Source organism: Sinohyriopsis cumingii, chromosome 16, assembly GCF_028554795.1.
Source record: "Sinohyriopsis cumingii isolate HCF-2022 chromosome 16, ASM2855479v2, whole genome shotgun sequence".
Lineage (NCBI taxonomy): Eukaryota > Metazoa > Mollusca > Bivalvia > Unionida > Unionidae > Sinohyriopsis > Sinohyriopsis cumingii.
Window position 1 is genome coordinate 54,927,795 of NC_142976.1, and position 24,113 is coordinate 54,951,907.

At 34.0% G+C, this 24,113-nt stretch overlaps 1 protein-coding gene across 1 annotated transcript in view; it reads right to left on the reverse strand.

Moving 5' to 3' along the window:
* The window catches only part of LOC149780445 (uncharacterized), an 89,227-nt gene that overhangs the window by 34,705 nt on the left and 30,409 nt on the right, over window positions 1–24,113 (reverse strand). The window contains exon 3 of the mRNA XM_089936206.1: window positions 14,348–15,995. Coding sequence (XP_089792332.1) covers window positions 14,348–15,995 — 1,648 coding nt within the window. The remainder of the gene's footprint in view (window positions 1–14,347; window positions 15,996–24,113) is intronic.

Below are 24,113 nucleotides of genomic sequence, written 5' to 3' on the forward strand. Positions count from 1 at the left end.
TGTCCCACCCAGTCACAGTATCCTGACAAATAAAATTTATACAATGTAGCATGATGTCCCACCCAGTCACAGTATCCTGACAAATAAAATTTATACAATGTAGCATGATGTCCCACCCAGTCACAGTATCCTGACAAATAAAATTTATACAATGTAGCATGATGTCCCACCCAGTCACAGTATCCTAACAAATAAAATTTATACAATGTAGCATGATGTCCCACCCAGTCACATTATCCTGACAAATAAAATTTATACAATGTAGCATGATGTCCCACCCAGTCACATTATCCTGACCAATTTATACAATGTAGCATGATGTCCCACCCAGTCACATTATCCTGACAAATTTATACAATGTAGCATGATGTCCCACCCAGTCACATTATCCTGACAAATAAAATGTATACAATGTAGCATGATGTCCCACCCAGTCACATTATCCTGACAAATAAAATATATACAATGTAGCATGATGTCCCACCCAGTCATATTATCCTGACAAATAAAATGTATACAATGTAGCATGATGTCCCACCCAGTCACATTATCCTGACAAATAAAATTTATACAGTGTAGCATGATGTCCCACCCAGTCACAGTATCCTGACAAATACAATTTATACAATGTAGCATGATGTTCCACCCAGTAACATTATCCTGACAAATAAAATTTATACAATGTAACTAATAATATTGATCATTTGCTCAGCTTACAAAGATTGGAATTTTTGGATTAATTTCATAATTTTAACTGAATATTGAGTATTTTTGTAAGATTCCAGATTATTGTGGATAAAACTTGGATACACACTAAATTCCTGATACAAAGATATACTCAACTCCAAAGAATATAATGATACACACTAAAATCCTAATGACACAAGGATATACACTCAAATCAAGAAAGATACAGGGGGCCCCGAGTGGCCGAGTGGTCCAAAGTGCTCGCTGCAATCTCACCTCAGTCTGTATGGGTTAGAGTCTTGGGCTCAGCCAATGTGGGTATGTGAGAAAGCTTGCCAGTAACTTCTCGTGGGTCAGTGGTTCTTTCCAGGGTCTTCCTGGGTTCTTCCTCCACCATTTATACTGGCCACCATGTATAGCCTATCGTGTGCTGAAAAATGGCATTAAACCCTACAACAACAACAACAAAAATCCTGTGCTGAAAATGACATTAAGCCCTACAATGACAACCAAAAAGATACAAGAATACACACTGAAACCCAGATGATACAAGGATACACACTAAAATCCAAAGGGATAAAAGGAAACACACTAAAATCCAAAAGAATACAATGATACACACTAAAATCTAAATGATACAAGGTTACACACTAAAATCCCAATGATACAAGGATACACACTAAAATCCAAAAGGATAAAAGGATACACTAAAATCCAAAAGGATACAATGATACACACTAAAATCTAAATGATGCAACTTGTTATACACTAAAATCCCAATGATACAAGGATACACACTAAAATCCCAATGATACAAGGATACACACTAAAATCCCAATGATACAAGAATACACACTAAAATTCAAAAGGATACAAAGATACACAATACAATCGAAATGATACAAGCTTGCACACTAAAATCCAAATGATAGAAGGATATGCACTAAACTCCAAATGATACAAGGATATATACTAAAATCCATGTTTACAAGAATACACACTGAAATCCAGATACAGGCACAATTGCGAGGATACAGAAGGTACAGACTACATTCCAGAGCGTATGGTCTAAATCCAGTGCAGTGGCATGTACCATTTAGCCATTTATTGGATATTAAAGGTGTGGTATGAAGGTAATGATAAAGTGTCCATTATTAGAGATAGTAGTAAATTATGGATGATATATTGGACTAATTTTGACATAATCTTCCCTGCCTAGCCTGTATAGTCTAGGTAAAACAAGTCAATAGTTAGGATTACAAATGAAAATAGGCCCACTATCTAGTGAAGTGGGAGGAGGATTAGAAAGAAATCATTACAATGGGGAACATCTTATCAAACACATACATCAGTAACTAACTAACTAGTTCAGTCAAATTAAAAACTTTCCTTAACTAGGAGATTCACTCCTAGACTGTTTCAACGTGAACTAGTACAGTCAAATTAAAAACTTTCCATAACTGGGAGACTCACTACTAGAATGGTTAACTAGTAGAGTCAAATTAAAAGTTTTGCATAACTGGGAGACTCACTTCTAGATATTAACTGTTATGTAGAGCCAATTAAAAGGTGACCATAACTTGAGGACTTGCTCCTAGACTAGTTTAACTAGGAGAGTCAAATTAAAAGGTTACAATAATTTCAAAAAGACTCATCCAGACTGGTTAACAGGTAGAGTCAAATTAAAAGGTTACCATAATTCCAGGAAGGCTCATCCAGACTGGTTAACTGGTAGAGTCAAATTAAAAGGTTACCATAATTCTAGGAAGACTCATCCAGACTGGTTAACTAGTAGAGTCAAATTAAAAGGTTACCATAATTCCAGGAAGACTCATCTAGACTGGTTAACTGGTAGAGTCAAATTAGAAGGTTACCATAATTCCAGGAAGACTCATCCAGACTGGTTAACTAGTAGAGTCAAATTAAAAGCTTTCCATAACTTGGAGATTCACTCCAAGACTTGTTAACTTGTAGAGTGAAAAATAAAAAAAATTCAATAACTTACTCCTATACTAGTACAAATGTACAAGGCTGGTTCTCACTGGGCCCTAGTATAAAAAAACAAACAATGCCCTGATGACGGCAAATGGTCTTTTTCAACTGAATAGGTTGCTTTTTCATTACAAAACGTTTTCCAGTGTTAGATGCAAGATTGATAAATATACTGTGAAAATGTAAAGAAAGCTGGGTGATAAAATTCCAAGTTATAAATTTTTTTAACTTGAACATTATGTAGTAAACATTCTCTATTGGTCCTACTAAGCTGGGCAAGCATTTTTTTTGTCCTACCCTATTTGGACATGTAATGCTAAGTACACAGGTTCACAACTGTTCTTCATATGAATACTATATATAGTACTCACCTGTTATTCCTAGTACAGGTTCACTACTATTCTATACAGTAAAACCTGTCTTGAAAGACCACTGCAATGACAGACCACCTGTCTTGAGAGACCATGTTCTCCATACACAGATTTATTGATAATATAGTGTTATGACTTGCTACGAAAGACCATTATGTCTTGGAAGAAATGGTGGTCTTTCAAGACAGGTTCCACTGTATATGAATGATGTATGTACACATCTTAACTCCTTGTACATGTTAAATGGCAATAGCAGATTCATTATTTAGTTTTAATAATTTGTCGTTTAAAGAAACCACAACTACAACAGTATATCATACACATGTAAAAGGCCATCACACAGAAGACTGGCTTTATTATTTCATGAATTTCACAATCATTAATATTCATTTTCATTTATTTCCCAAAAAGTACATGTTTCAAGTTTAAAAATTAATTCCAACAGATCTTCCAACATACCAATCTCTCAATCGACATTGTCCAGCACCTATGTTTTTAATTACCTCTAATTATCTATGGCCAATATTTGGAAAGATCAGATTGGGCCTGGTGTGAATATTTGTATCATATAACAATATAAACGCGTCAACACTTGGGAAATGTTTCCACAATCAAACTAAAACCTATGAAATATGAACTAAATTTAAGGAATATGTTATTTATATTTAATCTACTTTGTTTGTTAGCTTTTGAATTCATTACATGCTATTGTAATGTAACATTGTATGTTAGACTTGACCTTGTCCAAAATCAAATTTATTTAGTACTTGACCTGAATTATTTAATTTTTTAAAATTCTGTAAACAACTAATACATAGCAAAAATATTCTCTCTGTACATGGGTTTAATATCAGGATTGTTATTAATAGAAGTAAATAAGTTTATTTGGGTCTGGGTCTAGGTGCCCTACAATTTACCTGATATACTTTACAAATAATTTATTATGAGCTACTGCTTTGATTATACTCAGATTTTGTATTTGTTTTTCTTCTAGTTTAGTAGAAAAAGATTATAAGCATTAGGAAAGATTGCTGCTATGTAATTCGATGTGGGTTGGGGTTTCTGAACATATTCCATTCGGCTGCCAAAAAAATGTCTCATTTTTATGATATACTTGCTTGCACATAATTAGCATCTGCAACAGATGATGCAAATAATAACTGAGAAGATAGCAAGCTAACAATGTTGTATATACTTGTACACAAGTCAAATCCAACTGCAAGCTGCATAGACTCAGATCTGCCCACAGGGGCTAATATCGTTGCTTACAATTTTAATTGTCACTCACACATATAGTATAAAATAATAAATAAATAAGTATTATTTTAGCATGACTGACAGTTAAATTGTAAGCAACAATATAAGCCCCTATGGACCTGCCTTTACATAATGTGCAACAGATCTGGGTCGATGCAGTTTGCTAAGATTAAACTGCATAACAAAAAACAACACAGACCTTGACTGGCCAGCACATTATATTACAGCTGTCTGTTGTTGGATATGAATTATGAAGTATACATGGCATTCAAATGCTTTTTCCATTGGAGATATTACTGACAAAGTAAGTCTTTGTTGAGACAGCACTGACAAAGTAAGTTTTTGTTGAGACAGCACTGACAAAGTAAGTCTTTGTTGAGACAGCACTGACAAAGTAAGTTTTAACTGAGACAGCACTGACAGAGTCTTGGTTGAGATAATAATGTCAATGTAAGTCTTTCTTGTATTATATCAGATCACTGCAACTTCACAATTGCGTTAGTTTATTAACAGTTGATCAAGGATTTTAACATACAATTTAAATTGTCAAACATTACATGTACACTATTACATGTATTATTATTATGATCTTTTTGCCTTTGTGATTTTCCCATGTTTCTCTTGAAATATGGACACTGTAGATATTGTACGGTTTACAAATGATGGAGAGAACCACTTTACCAAACAATGTAAACACACCTGCCACTCCACCCCACATACCTTGTTAGACTGTTCATTTAAAAAAAAATTATCTATTGTTATAAAACAGTTTTCTGCTTCATTACTTTTGCAAACTGATCTGTGTGACTTTATGGCATATCAGTTTCCTGTGGTATTCAAAATCATTTGGGCATTTTGATTAGTTGTGGCTTGTTTATTCATGTCCCAAAATTTGACTATTAACCCACCTGCTTAAAGTATAACCACAAGATACAAATTTAAATTACTTATGTTCAAAACTTAACTAGAATAATCAGCAAGGGCAGGAGTCCATCTGCATGCTTTCTTGAGTTTCTCAGCCAGGTACAGTAATGTTAATATAAAGACCAGGTACAGTAATGTTAATATAAAGGCCAGGTACAGTAATGTTAATATAAAGACCAGGTACAGTAATGTTAATATAAAGACCAGGTACAGTAATGTTAATACAAAGACCAGGTACAGTAATGTTAATATAAAGACCAGGTACAGTAATGTTAATATAAAGGCCAGGTACAGTAATGTTAATATAAAGACCAGGTACAGTAATGTTAATATAAAGACCAGGTACAGTAATGTTAATATAAAGACCAGGTACAGTAATGTTAATATAAAGACCAGGTACAGTAATGTTAATATAAAGACCAGGTACAGTAATGTTAATATAAAGGCCAGGTACAGTAATGTTAATATAAAGACCACATACAGTAATGTTAATATAAAGACCAGGTACAATAATGTTAATATAAAGTTCTCACACACTATAAATGCCATATTATAAACAGTTCCTCTCACAAGCAGGTTATTAGTATTGTACATCATCTGTTTGCTTCTAATATATCACAATAATATTGTACCAATACAATACATATCACAATAATATTGTACCAATACAATACATATCACAATAATATTGTACCAATACAATACATGGCACAATAATATTGTACCAATGCAATACATATCTCAATAATATTGTACCAATGCAATACATAGCACAATAATATTGTACCAATATAATAAATAGCACAATAATATTGTACCAATACAATACATAACACAATATTGTACCAATACAATACATATCACAATAATACTGTACCAATACAATACATAACACAATATTGTACCAATACAATACATAGCACAATAATACTGTACCAATACATTTATACATCTCACAATAATATTGTACCAATACAATACATATCACAATATTGTACCAACACAATACATAGCCCAATAATATTGTACCAATACAATACATAGCACAATAATGTTGTACCAATATAATACATATCACAATAATATTGTACCAATATAATAAATAGCACAATAATATTGTACCAATATAGTACATAGCATAATACAGATCAATACATTCAGCAGGACATCAAATACATAGTGTGGTAGTCTAATAGTAAATGATACAACAAATCCGCATATGGTTTTGTCTCTAACTATACAATGCCTTTGTAATTAATTGATCCCTAAGTCCTAAAATATTTCCAAATGGAAGCCTTAAATAGAACTGAGGGGTTTACATTTATGACCTTATTTTCTGCCATTTTGGTAAAGTATTATGGGCCTTAAGTTTTCCCATATTGATATTAAATTTACAACTATATTTCATACTGGAATTTATAATTAGTAAATAGAAATATTCAACAAACAATTTATTTACCATTCCAAACAGTCTTATATGAAGAAAATATTATTATGTTTTGTCTCTGAGACTAAGTGATTTCTTGCCACTAACACTTTGTAGATAAATAATAACACACAAAAGAACAACACCAAAATGTATAAACTTTTGTTATATAAAAGTCTTCAATATTTTCTGTTTACTCAGATGTGGTAAGTGTACATCACGATACACAACCACTACTACTACTACCCATGTATTCTTACATCACGATACACAACCTTTAAGTGCTACTACTACCCATGTATTCTTACATTCATGATGAGGTATGTAATGGAATGTTCCAGCAGTAGTACAGATATTAATACAGCATATCACTGTATTTTAAAAAAAATAGTGATACTGATATGTATTGATGAATCGCTACACCTCTAGCATTGTTGTCATGGATCTCATTTCATTATGTAGTTGTAAAATGATACATATTTCATTATGAAGTTGAAAATGATATGTATTTCATTATGTAATTGTAAAATGATACGTATTTCATTATGTAGTTGTAAAATGATATGTATTTCATAATAACTAAAGCAGTGTCATCTAAGAGGCAGTATCCAGTGTGGCTCTCAACATTGGAATTATAGTGTGGAAGTACTGCTATAGTGTGGAAGTACTGCTATAGTGTGGAAGTACTGCTATAATGTGGAAGTACTGCTATAGTGTGGAAGTACTGCTATAGTGTGGAAGTACTGCTATAGTGTGTAAGTACTGCTATAATGTGGAAGTACTGCTATAGTGTGGAAGTACTGCTATAGTGTGGAAGTACTGCTATAATGTGGAAGTACTGCTAAAGTGTGGAAGTACTGCTATAGTGAGGAAGTACTGCTATAGACTGTGGAAGTACTGCTATAATGTGGAAGTACTGCTATAGTGTGGAAGTACTGCTATAATGTGGAAGTACTGCTATAGTGTGTAAGTACTGCTATAATGTGGAAGTACTGCTATAGTGTGGAAGTACTGCTATAGTGTGGAAGTACTGCTATAGTGTGGAAGTACTGCTATAGTGTGGAAGTACTGCTATAATGTGGAAGTACTGCTATAGTGTGGAAGTACTGCTATAATGTGGAAGTACTGCTATAGTGTGGAAGTACTGCTATAGTGTGGAAGTACTGCTATAGTGTTAATTTCCAGACAATTATACCTTTACTGATTGATGTAAATTAGTAAAGCCAAGCTAGCAACTCAAAATGTGATTGATTAGGCAATGTCTCAAGATCCACCAATTGATGCCTAATTTAAATTCTTTAATTTTGACAGTCCTGCACATAATTTATAAAGATTAATTTCTACTACACTGCACATAATTTATATTAGTTAATTTCTACTACACTATACATGATTCCTACTGGATAATTTCTACTACACAGCACATGATTCATATTGGTTAATTTCTACTATGCTGCACATGTTTAATATTAATTTAATATACTACATATTTACACTGTTTAATTTCCACTACTCTACACATAATTTATGTAGGTTAATTTCTACTACACTGCACATAATTTATATAGGTTAATTTCTACTCTACTGCACATAACTTATATAGGTTAATTTCTACTGTACTGCAAATAACTTATATAGGTTAATTTCTACTGTACTGCACATAACTTATATAGGTTAATTTCTAATGTACTGCACATAACTTATATAGGTTAATTTCTACTGTACTGCACATAACTTATATAGGTTAATTTCTACTGTATTGCACAAAATTTATATTGGTTAATTTCTACTGTATTGCACATAACTTATATTGGTTAAAACCTATACTGCAAATAATATATGTGGCTGAATTTCTACTAAACTACACATAAAATATGACAGAGAATTAGTAGGTTAATATCTTAATAACTGAAATCAAATGAAGGGTAAATACAGAGAAAAGTGCTCACCTCAGTCCTTTGTATCAACTCAATCCAAGATATCATGTCAATCAATGTGATCACCTTTACACAGTGATCACTTCAATCAATGTGATCACTTCAATCAATGTGATCACCTCAATCCATTTATTAATTTTTGATCAAAATACACTGCAAAGTAAATGACTGAAAGATGAAAATGGTCACTGTCTGGAAGATTTGTCTTTTATACAGTAATTGATATACCAACAATGACTCATTTACCTACAGAATATATGCCACTGGAATTTTATCTGGAGGCCATGGATGCTACCCTCAAGGTGTTAAAAATGGCTGGATGAGAACCAAGGCTTTAACGTCATAAATATTTGATGATACAGGAAAACAATTTCAAGGAAAACTAATATTTATGGGATAAAAACTCCTTAGAATATTTATGGGATAAAAACTCCTTAGAATATTTATGAGATAAAAACTCCTTAGAATATTTATGGGATAAAAACTCCTTAGAATATTCATGGGATAAAAACTCTTTAATCAAACTTCATACATTACAGAACCAAATTGATTTAAACTGCATGATTTAAGAAATATTTCAATGCCAAGGGATATATATCCTTACAAGATATTAAATCCATCTGACGTACAGTTAAAGTTTAAAGAGTATTTCCTTTTGCATCAGACTCTTAATTATGCACAAACTTCTGCAGATATAATGACCACATGTCCATCGATCCATCCATCTCCAGCTCTTTGCAAACTGACCACATCTATACCTTAGACTTATTATATTTGGTATTGTTTTCTGGAGGATGAGTAAATAGCAAATAAAGTATCTGATTCTGATTGCAGCAATGGAAGATGAGGGCTGGGGGTTTATTGTAACTTTTTCATATGCAGCAATGAAAGATAAGGGCTAGTGGTTTATAGTCACTTTTTCATATGCAGCAATGGAAGATGAGGGCTGGGGGTTTATTGTCACTTTTCATATGCAGCGATGGAAGATGAGGGCTGGGGGTTTATGGTCACTTTTTCATATGCAGCAAAGGAAGTTGAGTTCTGGGGGTTTATGGTAACTTTTTCATATGCAGTAATGGAAGATGAGGGATGGAGGTTTATTGTCACTTTTTCACATGCATTTTATGAACTCTTCCTTGTAACCAGAATTCCATCTGCATAAATTGAGAGAAGATGGTCATACTTGGCACATTGTTTCAGAATGGATAAATGGACTACAACTAAGTTTCAGATCCCAGATGCACCCCTCCCCTCCAGGTGAGGTAAGTGAGGGGCAATTTTCTGACTTTCAAATTTTCCGCCATTTTCACAAGTCAGAGTTGAAAATAAACAAGGGATATTTACTTTAAGCTGTACTCAGTTATTTAGTATAAAGGTATAAAGTGATAGCTACATGATATTCCTAAATCATTTACTAAAACATATAAAACAGAAACATACCTTTCATTACCTTATAGTTGTACTGAAGTAGCAACCTACGATTCCAAAGTACCAATTATGAATGAGGTGTCAATTTTATCACACCTTTGTTACCTCATGCCTTTGTTAGGATTTTGATATTTTTTTATATTTACCAATTAACAATGAGGTGTAATTATCACACCTTTGTTACACAGTGCCTTTGTTGTTATGCCATTATTATCTAATGACTGCCATTGTTTATTCAGCATCATGTGATAAAAACAGTATAACTGAGCTAATTTTCTCAAGCAGATCACAAATCCAAATATGTAATCAAACAAATGCCATAACAAAGCAGACATTATAACAAAGCCCTTTGGAATACAAAGTATGGTAATTAGGACTTTCCCCAGGGAAATAAAACTTAAATGTTGTAACAAAGACACGATTGTGCCCTGAAGAATGTAATAAATAATATTGACTGTATAATGTGTGATAATTTCCAAACAACTGTCCTTAAAAATCAACCGAATGAGTGAAAATATTCTGCATTATATTTTAAATCCTAACTTTATTTTTTCATTAAACATTTCCTACACTTGGACAAATTCCCCCCTTGTATTCAAAGAGGTGGCAATCCCCCACACAATAATTTACAGTTATAGAAAAGGTACGTTATCAAGATATATTTTTGTACCTAGACCAAGAGTTAAAACCGAATGCATTACTATCCTATCAAAAATTTCATTCATCCATCTACTAACAATGTGAGTGTGTATATTGAATTTACACGCTGTCAATAAAGACTGACAGAACTGTTAATAACAAAGCTGACCTTTGTATTTTTTCTGCCTGGGTAGCAATCAATTTTGTATTTTTATAGCAATGTTGAGTCACGCTTGGACATGAAATTCAATAACACATGTGGTGTAAATGTAATACTGTACTTATCCATTAGATGCCTTGATTCATAAACTTTCTAATTATGACATGATTTAGGGAACTGAGCTCAGACTGATTGACTGCTGTAGTTATTTATTTATTAAACTTAAGCAACAGCTAAGGTATTCTTTGGATCTGTAATGATAAAACATACATGTATTATAGTCAAACATGTTTGTGTGATCAATTTCACAAACCATAAGAGATTAAAAAAATTAGGCAAATCCTTTGATTCTGAAATCAATATCAGAGTGATGACCATGCAAAGAACAAAATACACATACAGTAACCTCTGCCCTGATTAATTGGTCAAGTAGGTCTGGCTTTCAAACTTTTGAACAACTAGTATAGTGTGAATGTAGGTCACTGTGGTCTTATTTTATTGTATAGTTGTGGCATATACAATCAACAAGCTTGATCATGATATGCTAGCATTAAAAGAGCCTGTAGAATAAACTTAGAACCAAAAAAATTAAATAACGTCAGTTACCTATTTTTGGCAGTAGGGCTGGTACCAACAACCATCCCCTCACCAAGTTTCATGACTCCTGGTTTAATGTTATTTATACAGTGTGCAAAAAACCTGAGCTAAATGCAAAAATACAGCAAAGAATATACAGTAAAGTACATATGTGTACAGTACAAAGTTACCCCCCCCCCACAGTCCCTTCCATAAGGACTATGTGCTAAGAAATCCATTCCAAACTACTATTACTGACCCAGGATATAAAGCATGGCTGTGACTGTACATGCCTGTATGCGTCATGTGACTTCAAAGTCAAGGTCGTGTGACTGCCGATTTATACAGTACATTGTAGAGTTAAGCTAATAAATTGGCTGGAATGGTAGAGAGATTTCAAAGTACCAGTTTATATATAGATATATATATAAATGTCTGTTAAGTTTTACCCTAATAATAATAATAATAATAATATACACTTTATTTTATGAGAGTTACACAGTTAATATACATATTCCTGCCCTCAAGAAATATTAAGTATCAAGTAAAATGTGTAAATGATATACAATGCGAAAACTGGAGAGCATGTATATCAATATTTCAATATTTAAAGTGACAACTGCCTTTCATGACAACTGTCATACAATTTTGTGTTTTGGAAATGGACCTATTCTGCACTGATTATTTGTAGATGACCTCAGTTAAGCTCCTTGGTGTTGTTCTGACATACCATGCAAATATCGTATAGTCCAGTTTGTGATAAGTCCACGACATAAAATGAAACATACCATGCAAATATTGTATAGTCCAGTTTGTGAATAGTCCACGACATAAAATGAAACATACCATGCAAATATCGTATAGTCCAGTTTGTGACAAGTCCACGACATAAAATGAAACATACCATGCAAATATCATATAGTCCAGTTTGTGACAAGTCCACGATTACTGAATTTATGACAACGGTAATTTTTAGCTCATAGAGTTTGTAATCTTCACAAATTTCATTCTGGACAATTTTATTCAAAAAGTGTTCAAGCTAAAACACCATGTCAGTGTCACGAAAAGAGGTGATAACAAGGATATAGGGATGGACATGATGACCCCAAGGTCAAGCAGTCTGGTTTTTAGACTCACTCATGATATTAAGAGAAACTACTTACTGCAAGATGCGTTTTGGTGACAACACATGTTGATATCATTATCCATTCTGAGAAGTGAGAACAAGTTTCTAAAGGTGCCCATTATGGTAGCCCTATCTTACTGTTAGATCAACACCATTTTCACTGTGGACAAACTAAGTAGGATTAGTAATGACTGCATCAAAACAACCATTTGGTAAAGAAGTCTCAGCAACACAATTTGTAGCATGGCCTCTGTGGTAACTGCCAATACATTCTATTAAGATGCTGTAGTGAAAAGCTGCTGTGAATTTAACCATTCCTTCAAGCCAAGAATTGCAATAACAAGATTTGGAAGAAAGAAACATGATGTTAGTGGAAATCACTGACAGCATTTGTATTTAAAACCAACCAGACATCATTACAAAATCATAAAATGAAACTCCCAATGTCAATATAATTATACATTCTGGAATCAAGGTATTAAGAAATGTAAACAAGATTTTCAAGATGACTACCATTGCAGCCATGTTGGAAATTGGGCAGGCATTTTCATTTAGTTTTCTTGTTTGCTGGATCGTTTTAAATTTTGAAAGATAATGGATGCTATGTGCTAATTTTCTCATTAAAGATAGGCACCATTTTCATCTATTTTCCATCGATTTTCCATCGATAAAGCATGAGAAGTCTTTGAGTGAAAATCCTAATTATATGAGCATTAATTATAAACATGATTTTCAAGATGGCTGTCGTGTTGGAGATAAAATTAATACCATTTTAACTTAGGACTTTCTACATGTCATAAAAGTCTTTAACCAAAATCCCATGTCAATATGACCATTTGCTGATGAAGTGCAGTGATAACAAGATTTTCAGGATGGCTACCACAGTGGCCACATTGGCTGTCTGAGGGTCACCTTTTTCATTTAGGACCAAATTAGATCTCAGGGTGAAACTGTTTACAATTTTTGTTACTCTCCTCCAAACAGTCTATGCAGAGTTGCAATTACAAACTCATACTAAGGGATTGACAGTCGGATCATAGACATATTGTCTGAATTAGTAAATCAAATTATTTAAAGACAGAGTCAGAGAAAAAGTAAAGTATGCAACTTGAAAGACAAATAACACCTACTCACATTCAGGAATGTAGCCATATAAAGGTGAGTAAGAATATTCTCGGTTAATTAATTAATTAATTAATCTCATTAACCTTAGCCAGATTATGTAATTCCACCAACTAAATAGATTAAAAATGTAATATTATGGATGGGAGGGATGGATATTTGACTGGCTGAAAAAAACTGCCAGGAATCAAATTAGATAAGACTTTAACTGCAGAATGGGAAAACCATCTCAGATACTCTTCAGCAATAAACAAAACAATTTTCAAACATATTGGGTTCAATCTGCAATATTTTCATTCAGGGCCAACTAGAATTTATATGGAGGAATAGCTAGCTATACAATTGTCAAAATCTCCATTGTCGTGACAGTACTGCATGTCCAAGCTGTACCATTCTCATTACAACTAGACTTGGGATGAATGTGTGTATAAAGTTCAATGAGCCTCCAAGAACTCTAGGAGGAATAGTAATAACAAAAATGGACATAAAATGGCCCCATGCCCAGAAGACCTAATAATCACTGTTGGTCTTAACTTGCACAATTTCTCATAATTCATTGAGTTATAATAATAATAATAATAATAATAATAATAATAATAATATAATAATGAGGAGGAGGGGCAGGAGGAGGAGGAGGAGGAAGAAGAGCAGAAGGAGGAACAGATTGATGTTGATAGTGCTGACAGTGATCTGATAACTTGCCTTCAGAATCAAAACCTGGCATTGTTCCAATGCTCTGTGCTTCTGTTGTTGTAGATGTAGCATTATTATCAACATTTGCCTCCTCATTTGTGATGCCAGGGTTCTTTATCACAGCAACATCATCATAAATATCAATATCACTTTCAAGTAGTATCAGAGTGGAATCCTGCAGAGTTTCAGATGGAACTGAACTAGAATGTGTACTACTTGAATTGTCTGAATCTGTTATTGTGTTGCTTTCATTATTCGTATCTTGACCAGTCAAATTTTCTTGACCTGTCAAACTTTCTTGACCTGTCAAACTGTCTTGATCAGCTGACTGAGTTTCTGATCTTTTTAATTCTTCCTCTTCTGGCACATTCATTTCATAATCAGCGGACTCAGTCTCCATTATTGGAGAAGGTATACTTAAATGATTGAAGCTTGCTTCAAAATCACTCACAAGCTTTTGCATCTCATAAGAAAAATCTGAACTACTATCTAAATGCACTACCTGACTGGCACCCGTATCTTCCTCAGGCACAATTAAAGGTATATTATTATAATCAGAAACATAGAAAAGCTTTTCATCTTCTGTTTTTTCCTGATTATCTGTGACATGGTATTCCCCTAACCTCTCAAAGTTCTGGTCTCCATTTTGTTCACAATCTGCAACAGAATCTGAGGAATCTGAGTGATGGCCATTTTCAACTTTACACATGTCTTTTATATTTTCGTACAACTGGTTAGGAATATCACAGTAAACCTGAAAAACTGATGATTCTTGCTCAGCATCCAATGCAGAATTACTATAAGTTCTATCTGTGGATACAAGTGATCGCACTGATGGCGTATCCACATCTATTGCACTATCTGGTGGAGAGTCTTGGTTAACCAGAAGCATCCTAAGATTGTCTCTTTGCATGCCAGTCTCAAAGTCTGTGTCCGACATTTGTGAACTTGTGTCTTCTATATCATGGTAAGAGTATGACTCTGAATGTTGATTTGAAGATTGGTGTGGCTGCCAATGTCGTGTCTTAAAGTTATTTTTCAAAGCTGTAATTTCAAGGTTAGTTCTTAAATTATCAAAATCTTTCTGATTTGGTTGAAATTTTGCCTGCCTAATTCTTCTATCATTTGACCACGACCTTGTTTTTTCATCCGTCAAAGATGATACATGTCGAATATGGCTATCATTATGTCCTCCATTGTGAAGAGCTAAATCTGATGATGCTTTGTCTCTTGGAAACAATGGACGTTCATTCAACAACTGTCTCAATTTTTCTGAATTTTGTTGCAGGCGATGTTTGATGGACAGCCCTGATGTATTACTATACTCAGACAGAGCAGAACTTGTTAAAGATTCACGTGATGCTGATTTGTGTCTAAAATACTCTCCAACCTCGCGATCCCACTTTGTCAAAGGTCGCTCTGATTTAACAGATCTTGCAGATGATATACTCTGCTTATCATCAAAGCCTTCCTCTTCCTCAAATGTGGCTCTAGCAGAAGGATTAAACACTTTACGACCCAAAGATCTTGCAAACTGTTTCTGAAATACCCGTGGATACCGCTTGTACAGGTTCAAGCAAAACTCAGAATTCAGTCGAGTATGGCTTTCTGTCGAAGGGGGATTAGCTGTCAAATCTCCAACAGATCTGCTATAAACCTGTAATAAGAAAAAGGTCACTATTACCACACTACAGCTAAAAATATGTCCACAGAACACAGATGCACCTGCCATGGTGCAATTAAAACAAAGTTTGTTCAGTTATGAATATACACTGTGTGATAGCATTTCTCCCATGATAAAACAAGGTTTTCGGATGAAGAATTTGTCCAAAAATAGTCTGTGGGCTTATTATCAGACAAAGCTGTCCTTTGTAAATCTTTGCGAAAATTAGGTAAAAATGGGAGATGAGCTTATCATAAAAAAACTAGGGAAAGGGGATGGACTTTATCATTAGATAAAAACATGGCAATGGGGGATGGACTTATTGTCAGATAAAAACAAGGTAAATGGTGATGGGCTTAACATCAGATAAAAACAAGGGAAAGGAAGATGAGCTTATCATCAGATAAAAACAAGGAAAGGGGGAAGGGTTTATCATTAGATAAAAACAAGGAAATAGGGATGGGCTTATATTTAGATAAAAACAAGGGAAAGGGGATGGGTTTATCATCAATTAAAAACAAGGGAAAAGGGGATGGGCTTATCATCATATAAAAACAAGGGAAAGATGGATGGGCATTATCATCAGATAAAAATGGATGGAAAGGGAATGGGCTTATCATCAGATAAAACAGACGGAAAGGTGGATGGGTTTATCATCAAATCAGATTTTAAAAAAACAAGGGAAAGGGGATGTGATTATCATCAGTTAAAAACAAGGGAAAAAAGGATGGGTTTATGCATCAGATAAAAACAACAGAAAGGGGGGATGGGCTTATCATCAGATACATACTGTATGTTAAACAAGGGCAATAATTGAGTATATGTTGTAATGATGTGATGCTAAATTTCACCAAAGTCTTCTTAATTAAAAGCATCAACAAATTTGCAAAATTACTGAACATTTTGTAATTCCAATGAAAAATTTAAATAAATAGTTCCTCTCAAATTATAACTGACCACTACTAAATGTGATTCCACAAGACTGAAATTAAATAGGAATAAATCATTTTGTTTGTCAGAACTTGATATAAACACCTAAGATGCAATAAAATGACCAGGATGTGGGTCATTTTTCCATCAAATTCGTAAACATGATTGCTTCCAGAAAACTGTAAAACAAGGTCAGGCCTTGAACTTAAATCCAAGTAAATAGCATGATAAAAATCAGGTAGACATCAGAATTTCCATGGGAAAAACCATGGTCCTGAACTCAAATCTAAGTAAAAATGACATTAGCCAGATAGGCTCAAATTCCAACCCTCAACTATACATCACACACATACACACACATATTCACGCACACTGAATCTGGTAGCCCAGCTAAGCTTTCATTTAGTTGTACATGTAGTTCCTTGGAAAAGGTTTTGTAACATACATGATCATTTTATAATAATAATCAGTAGACTTTGAGCGATATACTTTCTTTGGCATCACATGCCAATCTTTAACAGGTTTAAATACATGTAATGAATATGATTTTCACATTGTCTGCATATTTGTTTTTGATTTTTTCTCATGGCACTTTTAACAGATTATTGGTTATAGCATGCTGAAATGGAAGCTAGATGCCAAGGACACATTAAATCTGCCAACCTTAGCTGTCTTGAGCAAGATATGAACCCATGACCCTTGGATTACAAGTCAAATGCTCTACCAATGGGACTACTGTGGTTATAGTGTGGTCTTCTGGTTAGTGTTTAAAGGTTATTTAAATTTCTAAGGAAAATAGAACAAAACTGTCATGACTTGACATAACTGCGGAAGAGCAACTAATATATGTGATATGGACACGAGCATCCGTTATTTAGTCCAATCCATGCTTCAACATCAATCCCCATCCATTTCTTAGTTTAGGCTAAGACTGACAGGAAGCATGAAAGTACATGTACATAAAAGAGCTTCTCACTTGCAAATGAGCATTATCCATTGTTTATTGCTTTTTTACCATAAATACTAGTTTATAACTTAAGTCCAACTGCAAACTGCACAGACTCAGATCTGCTGTTGCATACTACCCCAGTAGATCTGGGTCTGTGCAGTTTGTTAGGAGTAATCAGTAAAGCAAACAACATAGACCCTGGTCTGCAGGCAAATCAGGATCTTTGTTGTTTGCATTTTTATTTGAATTATAGGCGAGTATATGTGGTAATTTCAGACAAGTGATGTCAACTGAAGGTGATTTACACCATGTATGAAATGCAAATGTATCAGCACTTGCAGTTTGTAACTGACTTAACCATCATAATGATCAAAATTCACATAAGACTGATGTTCCTTTGTTAAATAGATATTGGTGGTAATATGCATGCTGGTAACAGGAATTGGTCACCCATTGTTGAATAGACGCTTATATTTTGCATCTAGAATGGTCCAGACATCATGAAATATGGACTTTATTTGGCACAGTGGCATAACATACTACCATTTGAATGGTCCAGACAGCATGAAATATGGACTTTATTTGGCACAGTGGCATAACATACTACCATTTGAATGGTCCAGACATCATGAAATATGGACTTTATTTGGCACAGTGGCATAACATACTACCATTTGAATGGTCCAGACATCATGAAATATGGACTTTATTTGGCACAGTGGCATAACATACTACCATTAGAATGGTCCAGACATCATGAAATATGGACTTTATTTGACACAGTGGCATAACATACTACCATTTGAATGGTCCAGACATCATGAAATATGGACTTTATTTGACACAGTGGCATAACATACTATCATTAGAATGGTCCAGACATCATGAAATATGGACTTTATTTGACACAGTGGCATAACACTAGACATCATGAAATATGGACTTTATTTGGCACAGTGGCATAACATACTACCATATATACTCCCTTAAAAAAGTCTTATCAAACTACAAACAAAATAGACCCTGATCTGCTATCTCATAATGCACTGGAAGATCAGAGTCTATCTCTTTTTTTCTACTGATTACAACTAAAACAAACTGCATAGACCCAGATCTGAATGACATTCTGTGGTCTGTAAACTTTAAAGTTGTACTCAGAAACTTACAAGTGAACATATACTGTAGTTGTTCAGGGGGGCTGTTCTTGACCTGGGCAGACCAATATCTTGCCATAGGCCAGGTCTGGGGCTGTTCTTAATCTGGGCAGACCAATATCTTGCCATAGGCCAGGTCTGGGGCTGTTCTTAATCTGGGCAGACCAATATCTTGCCATAGGCCAGGTCTGGGGCAGACCAATATCTTGCCATAGGCCAGGTCTGGGGCTGTTCTTAATCTGGGCAGACATATATCTTGCAATAGGCCAGGTCTTGCATTAAGGATCATGATCAATATGGTGGCATGTGTGTGTGTATGTGATTTGGATCTTTAACGTAGCTTTAACAATTTTTCAGTCATATCACTATGATGTCTGCAGTGTGGCAGTTTATAGTAATGTCTAGCACTGGGACATCATGCCGCAGGAATGTAGCATGATGCCCCACCCAGTCGCATTATCCTGACACCAGGTTGACCACTCCTAAACACTAACCTCTTAATGCTGAGTGCCAAGTGAGGTAGCTGTTAGTACCAGGGATCGAACCCATGACCTCCCACATCTGAGACAGACACTCTAACCACTAGGACACCGGCAGTAACATCATGGATTTAGGATGCATCATGGGACAGGCATATCTAGCGTTTATTGATGGCAAATTTGAATTCCCTGCATAATGCTATGATGAAATCCTTGCACCTCATGCAGTGTCATTCATATAACATTATGTGCCACACATTTAGTTTCAGTAATAAAATGCACATATCCATACTGTTCACTTGTCCATACAGTTCACTTATTCTTACAGACTAATTCAGTTGTCCATACAATTCAATTGTCCATACAGGTCACTTGTCCATACAGTTCAATTGTCCATACAGTTCATTTGTTCATGAACTTTCTAGCAGCAAATAGTGTCTGTTCTTCCTTGGCCAGAGGGGCCCTGAGTGGCCGAGTGGTCCAAAGCGCTCTCCATTCGGATCACTGCCATCTCACCTCTGTCTGAATGGGTTCAAGTCTCCAATTCGGCCAATGTGGGTATGTGAGAAAGCTAGCCAGTAGCTACTCGTAGGTCGGTGGTTCTTTCCAGGGTTTTCCCAGGTTCTTCCTCCACCATTAATACTGGCCACCATGCATAGCCTATCGTGTGCTGAAAAATGGCATTAAACCCTACAACAACAAAAACAAAAATCCTTGGCCAGCAAGATTTACTGACCTGTTGCCTTTTAACTAATGTTTACAATCTTCGCTGTGTACTGAATCAAGATGATGTGAGGACAAAATGTCACTTGATGAATGGAATGCAATACAGCTGGGGGATATAAGGAATATTACTTGCAGGCATTGTAATACTTCATCTAGGATGATGGGGGTCATACTTCTTACAGACTTACTGTAAGGTCCAGCTCACATTTTTGTCTTTATACCAATGTAGATATTTTGGTCACATGACTTCAACTGAGCACAACAGAAATTGTGCATAACTACCAGTACTTCTTATAGTATGTTACAGTAATTAGAAATAAGTCAAGAAATTAATCAACACCCACTAGTACAAACAAATTATTTTAGTTTCTAAAACTTCACCAATAAATTCAAATTTATTTTTAACTTGAACATGAAGTTTATTAAGCTAGGTTACTCACATGTGACATTAGTGAACACTATCGATGGCATGAACTCACTTTTGCATATGCTCCACCATACACCGATAAATGTTCTTCACCACAGACTGGAATAAGATCTTTTGAAACAGCATGAAAATGTTTTGAACTTAGTCACTTTTGAGAAACGTTTTAAAAATTACCAAAAATAAAATATTTCTTCTAGCAGCAAGTGATTCAATTACCATAATGTAATCTATGAACTACTTTACCTGTTCAAAATCCTATGACAAATATATTGTGGTTACTACCATCCAAGTAAAAAAATATAAACTTCAAAATCTCAATCTGAGGAAGACATTTTGAGAATGTTAGTGTTTCAAGGTTATTAAAGACAAATTATCAGCATTACCATGGCCATGCACAGTTTGTGAATTTCAGATTTAAAATTCTGGTTCTTCATTATAATCATTTTTTATCCAACACAACTGGTTGTCTATTATGGAACATCCTATAAAAGGATTACTGTCAAATAATGCTGGTTGTCTATACAGAACAGCCTATAACAACTACTGTCAAATAAAGCTGGTTGTCTGTATGGAACAGCCTATAACAGGACTACTGTCAAAAAATGCTGGTTGTCTGTATGGAACAGCATATAACAGGACTACTGTCAAAATATGCTCGTTGTCTGTATGGAACAGCCTATAACAGGACTACTGTCAAAAAATGCTGGTTGTCTGTATGGAACAGCCTATAACAGGAATACTCTGTCAAATAATGCTGGTTGTCTGTAGAGAACAGCCTATGACATTATTATGCTGTCAAATAATAACAACCATGTGCCTTCTACATGTGAATAATGGCAAAACAACTACTTAATAACAAATTCTGAAAAAAATTATGTAAGTAAATTGCCATGAATAATTACTGTGTAGGATCACAATTATCTAGAATTTCAGAATTTGGAGAAAACTCCAATTTATGGGCAGTCATGGAACAAAAAGCAACAGACTATATGATAAAACATTGGGAACATTCATTAACAGAAGGCAAAATCCCCAAATATCTGAGTATGACATCTTGGGGTCCGTGTGACAAATAACCATCACATCAAATCAAATAATCATACAGACTGAGTGTACTATTTTCAGACTAATGCTTTACTATGCAACTAAATTAAAACATTTTATGAAGGATAACTTATACTGATGTAAAATTACTGATCTCATTTCTTCACCAGAGTCATAAACTTGACCGAACTAAAAAAAAGAAGCAAATATTAGACAGAAAATTTCACCAAAAATGTCATAATGGTGGGAAAAAAGCACAAAATATATGGTATGTAAGATATGAAAATACATTATTTTTATTTATCCTTTACAATATAATTGCCAGTAGATATTATCTTACATATATTTATTGACTAATTTAGAGATTTCTCCCAATGCATTAATTCAAAATTTTAGATTTTCATAGGCGAGTAGGGTAATGAAAAATTAATGCAACATGTGTTCACCGCTGCATGCACATCTGGAGTATCATTTTACAAAACTATTTCATTTGCTATGTCTCCCTCATCAACAACTTGTCATGCTTTAGGCATGTAGAGTAACAAGAGGTCTTTAATTCTATATATAATTTGTATTTTATTGATTTTCATGTATTGATCCATGAAAGGTAAAATAACTCCTGACCCAGCATCTTCGCTGTGTCTCAAAACTGTTTCATACCATGTGACATATGGAGCAGCTCCTATTATGATTAAAACTGGGGGGGGGGGGGCTACCTTGGAAAGGTGAGATTAATTGAATCAATCATATGTACTGGTGTATGAATGAAACAAAGATTTCAAGATTGATCCACATTGTGTTGCATACAATACTTTAGACAAGGTCAATATTTTTATCAGAGGATGAGAAAATGGAATGGATGACAAATTATGGTTTAGTTTTAAAATTTAACAATTGGATACTTTTTCATTTAAAAAAAAACTGTTGAGAAATTATTCAGACTTGTATAAATCCTCAAGATTCCTTTAGAAATAAAGCAACACTCCTTTAAAAAAAATAAGACAGATTTATGACTATTTTAATGTTTTGTGCTTGCTGAATGTTTGGTGAAAATAAAAATTCACTATTACCAACCAAGCAATAAGAAATATGTGCAAAATTCTCAACTGGAGGAAGAAAGTTTGTGACATTTAGTGAAACTCTCATGACAGATAGTCTCTCCAAGCAGTGTTCTCTCTAGACAGGTTTAACATATTGACAGAGAGACAGTATAAGGACAAATAAAATTTAGCTGCAAGCTATTTGGTGAACATGTACCACAAACAAGGAAATGACCCTGGTTAAATGGATATTTCTGTCATTTACAGTCTATCTGACTTACTTGATCTTTCCTGTAATCAAATATTACCATAATACCTACATACATGTACTTTTCACCCCAAACCACAAAAACTATCTAAGCTTAATTTCAAATCCATTTCTATTTGACATCAAATCCATTTCTATTTGATATCAAAGCTATTTCTATTTGATATCAAAGCTATTTCTATTTGATATCAAAGCCATTTTCATTTTATCATCTCGTTTTTAATACATCTGCAATCACACAGTTATACAGTACAAAGACTGTAAATAACAGAATTTAAAATGTGTTTAACTAAGTCCTTTTTAGTTTAGTAGAACTTATTCCTCCACAATAAGCATTTTCAAAGTAATAGTTCACACAACTTGAGCAAACATTTTTAAAAAATTGGGGTGAAAATAATTTAAAACTTTTAATTTTACAGAGTTGTAACTTGCAAGCAAATGTCTGAAGGTACAGTAAACAAAATTGAAACTCTTCTCTATTGTCTATTAAAAAATCAGTTACATTTCCTTCAAAAAATGAAAAGTTTAAAATATATGTCCTATAAATTGCTCTTATCTTTCTAAGAAATCAATACATTTTGACTTTCAATGTTTCATTTCTTTCTCTCAAAAATGATGCACATATGTGATGCTGGAAAACATTAAAGGTTGCACAAACAGATGACCAGTCCATATTTACCTGTTGCAAAATGTTAACACAATATCACTGTACATACCAATAATATGTACAGTCGAGTATATCAATAAACAACCAATTGTGATCTGTAGTATCAATAACAAATCACTATCCGTCTTTAAAAAACCAACCAATTACAAGTTGCAGTACAGTATCAACAACCAATCACTTACATCTATAATATCAATAACCAATCACATACATCTATTATATCAATAACCAATCATGTACATCTATAATAACAATAACCAATCGCTTACATATATAATATCAACAACCAATCACTTACATCTATAATATCAACAACCAATCACATCTATAATATCAATCACCAATCACATCTATACTATCAATCACCAATCACATCTATAATATCAATAACCAATCACTTATATCTATAATATCAGTAACCTATCACT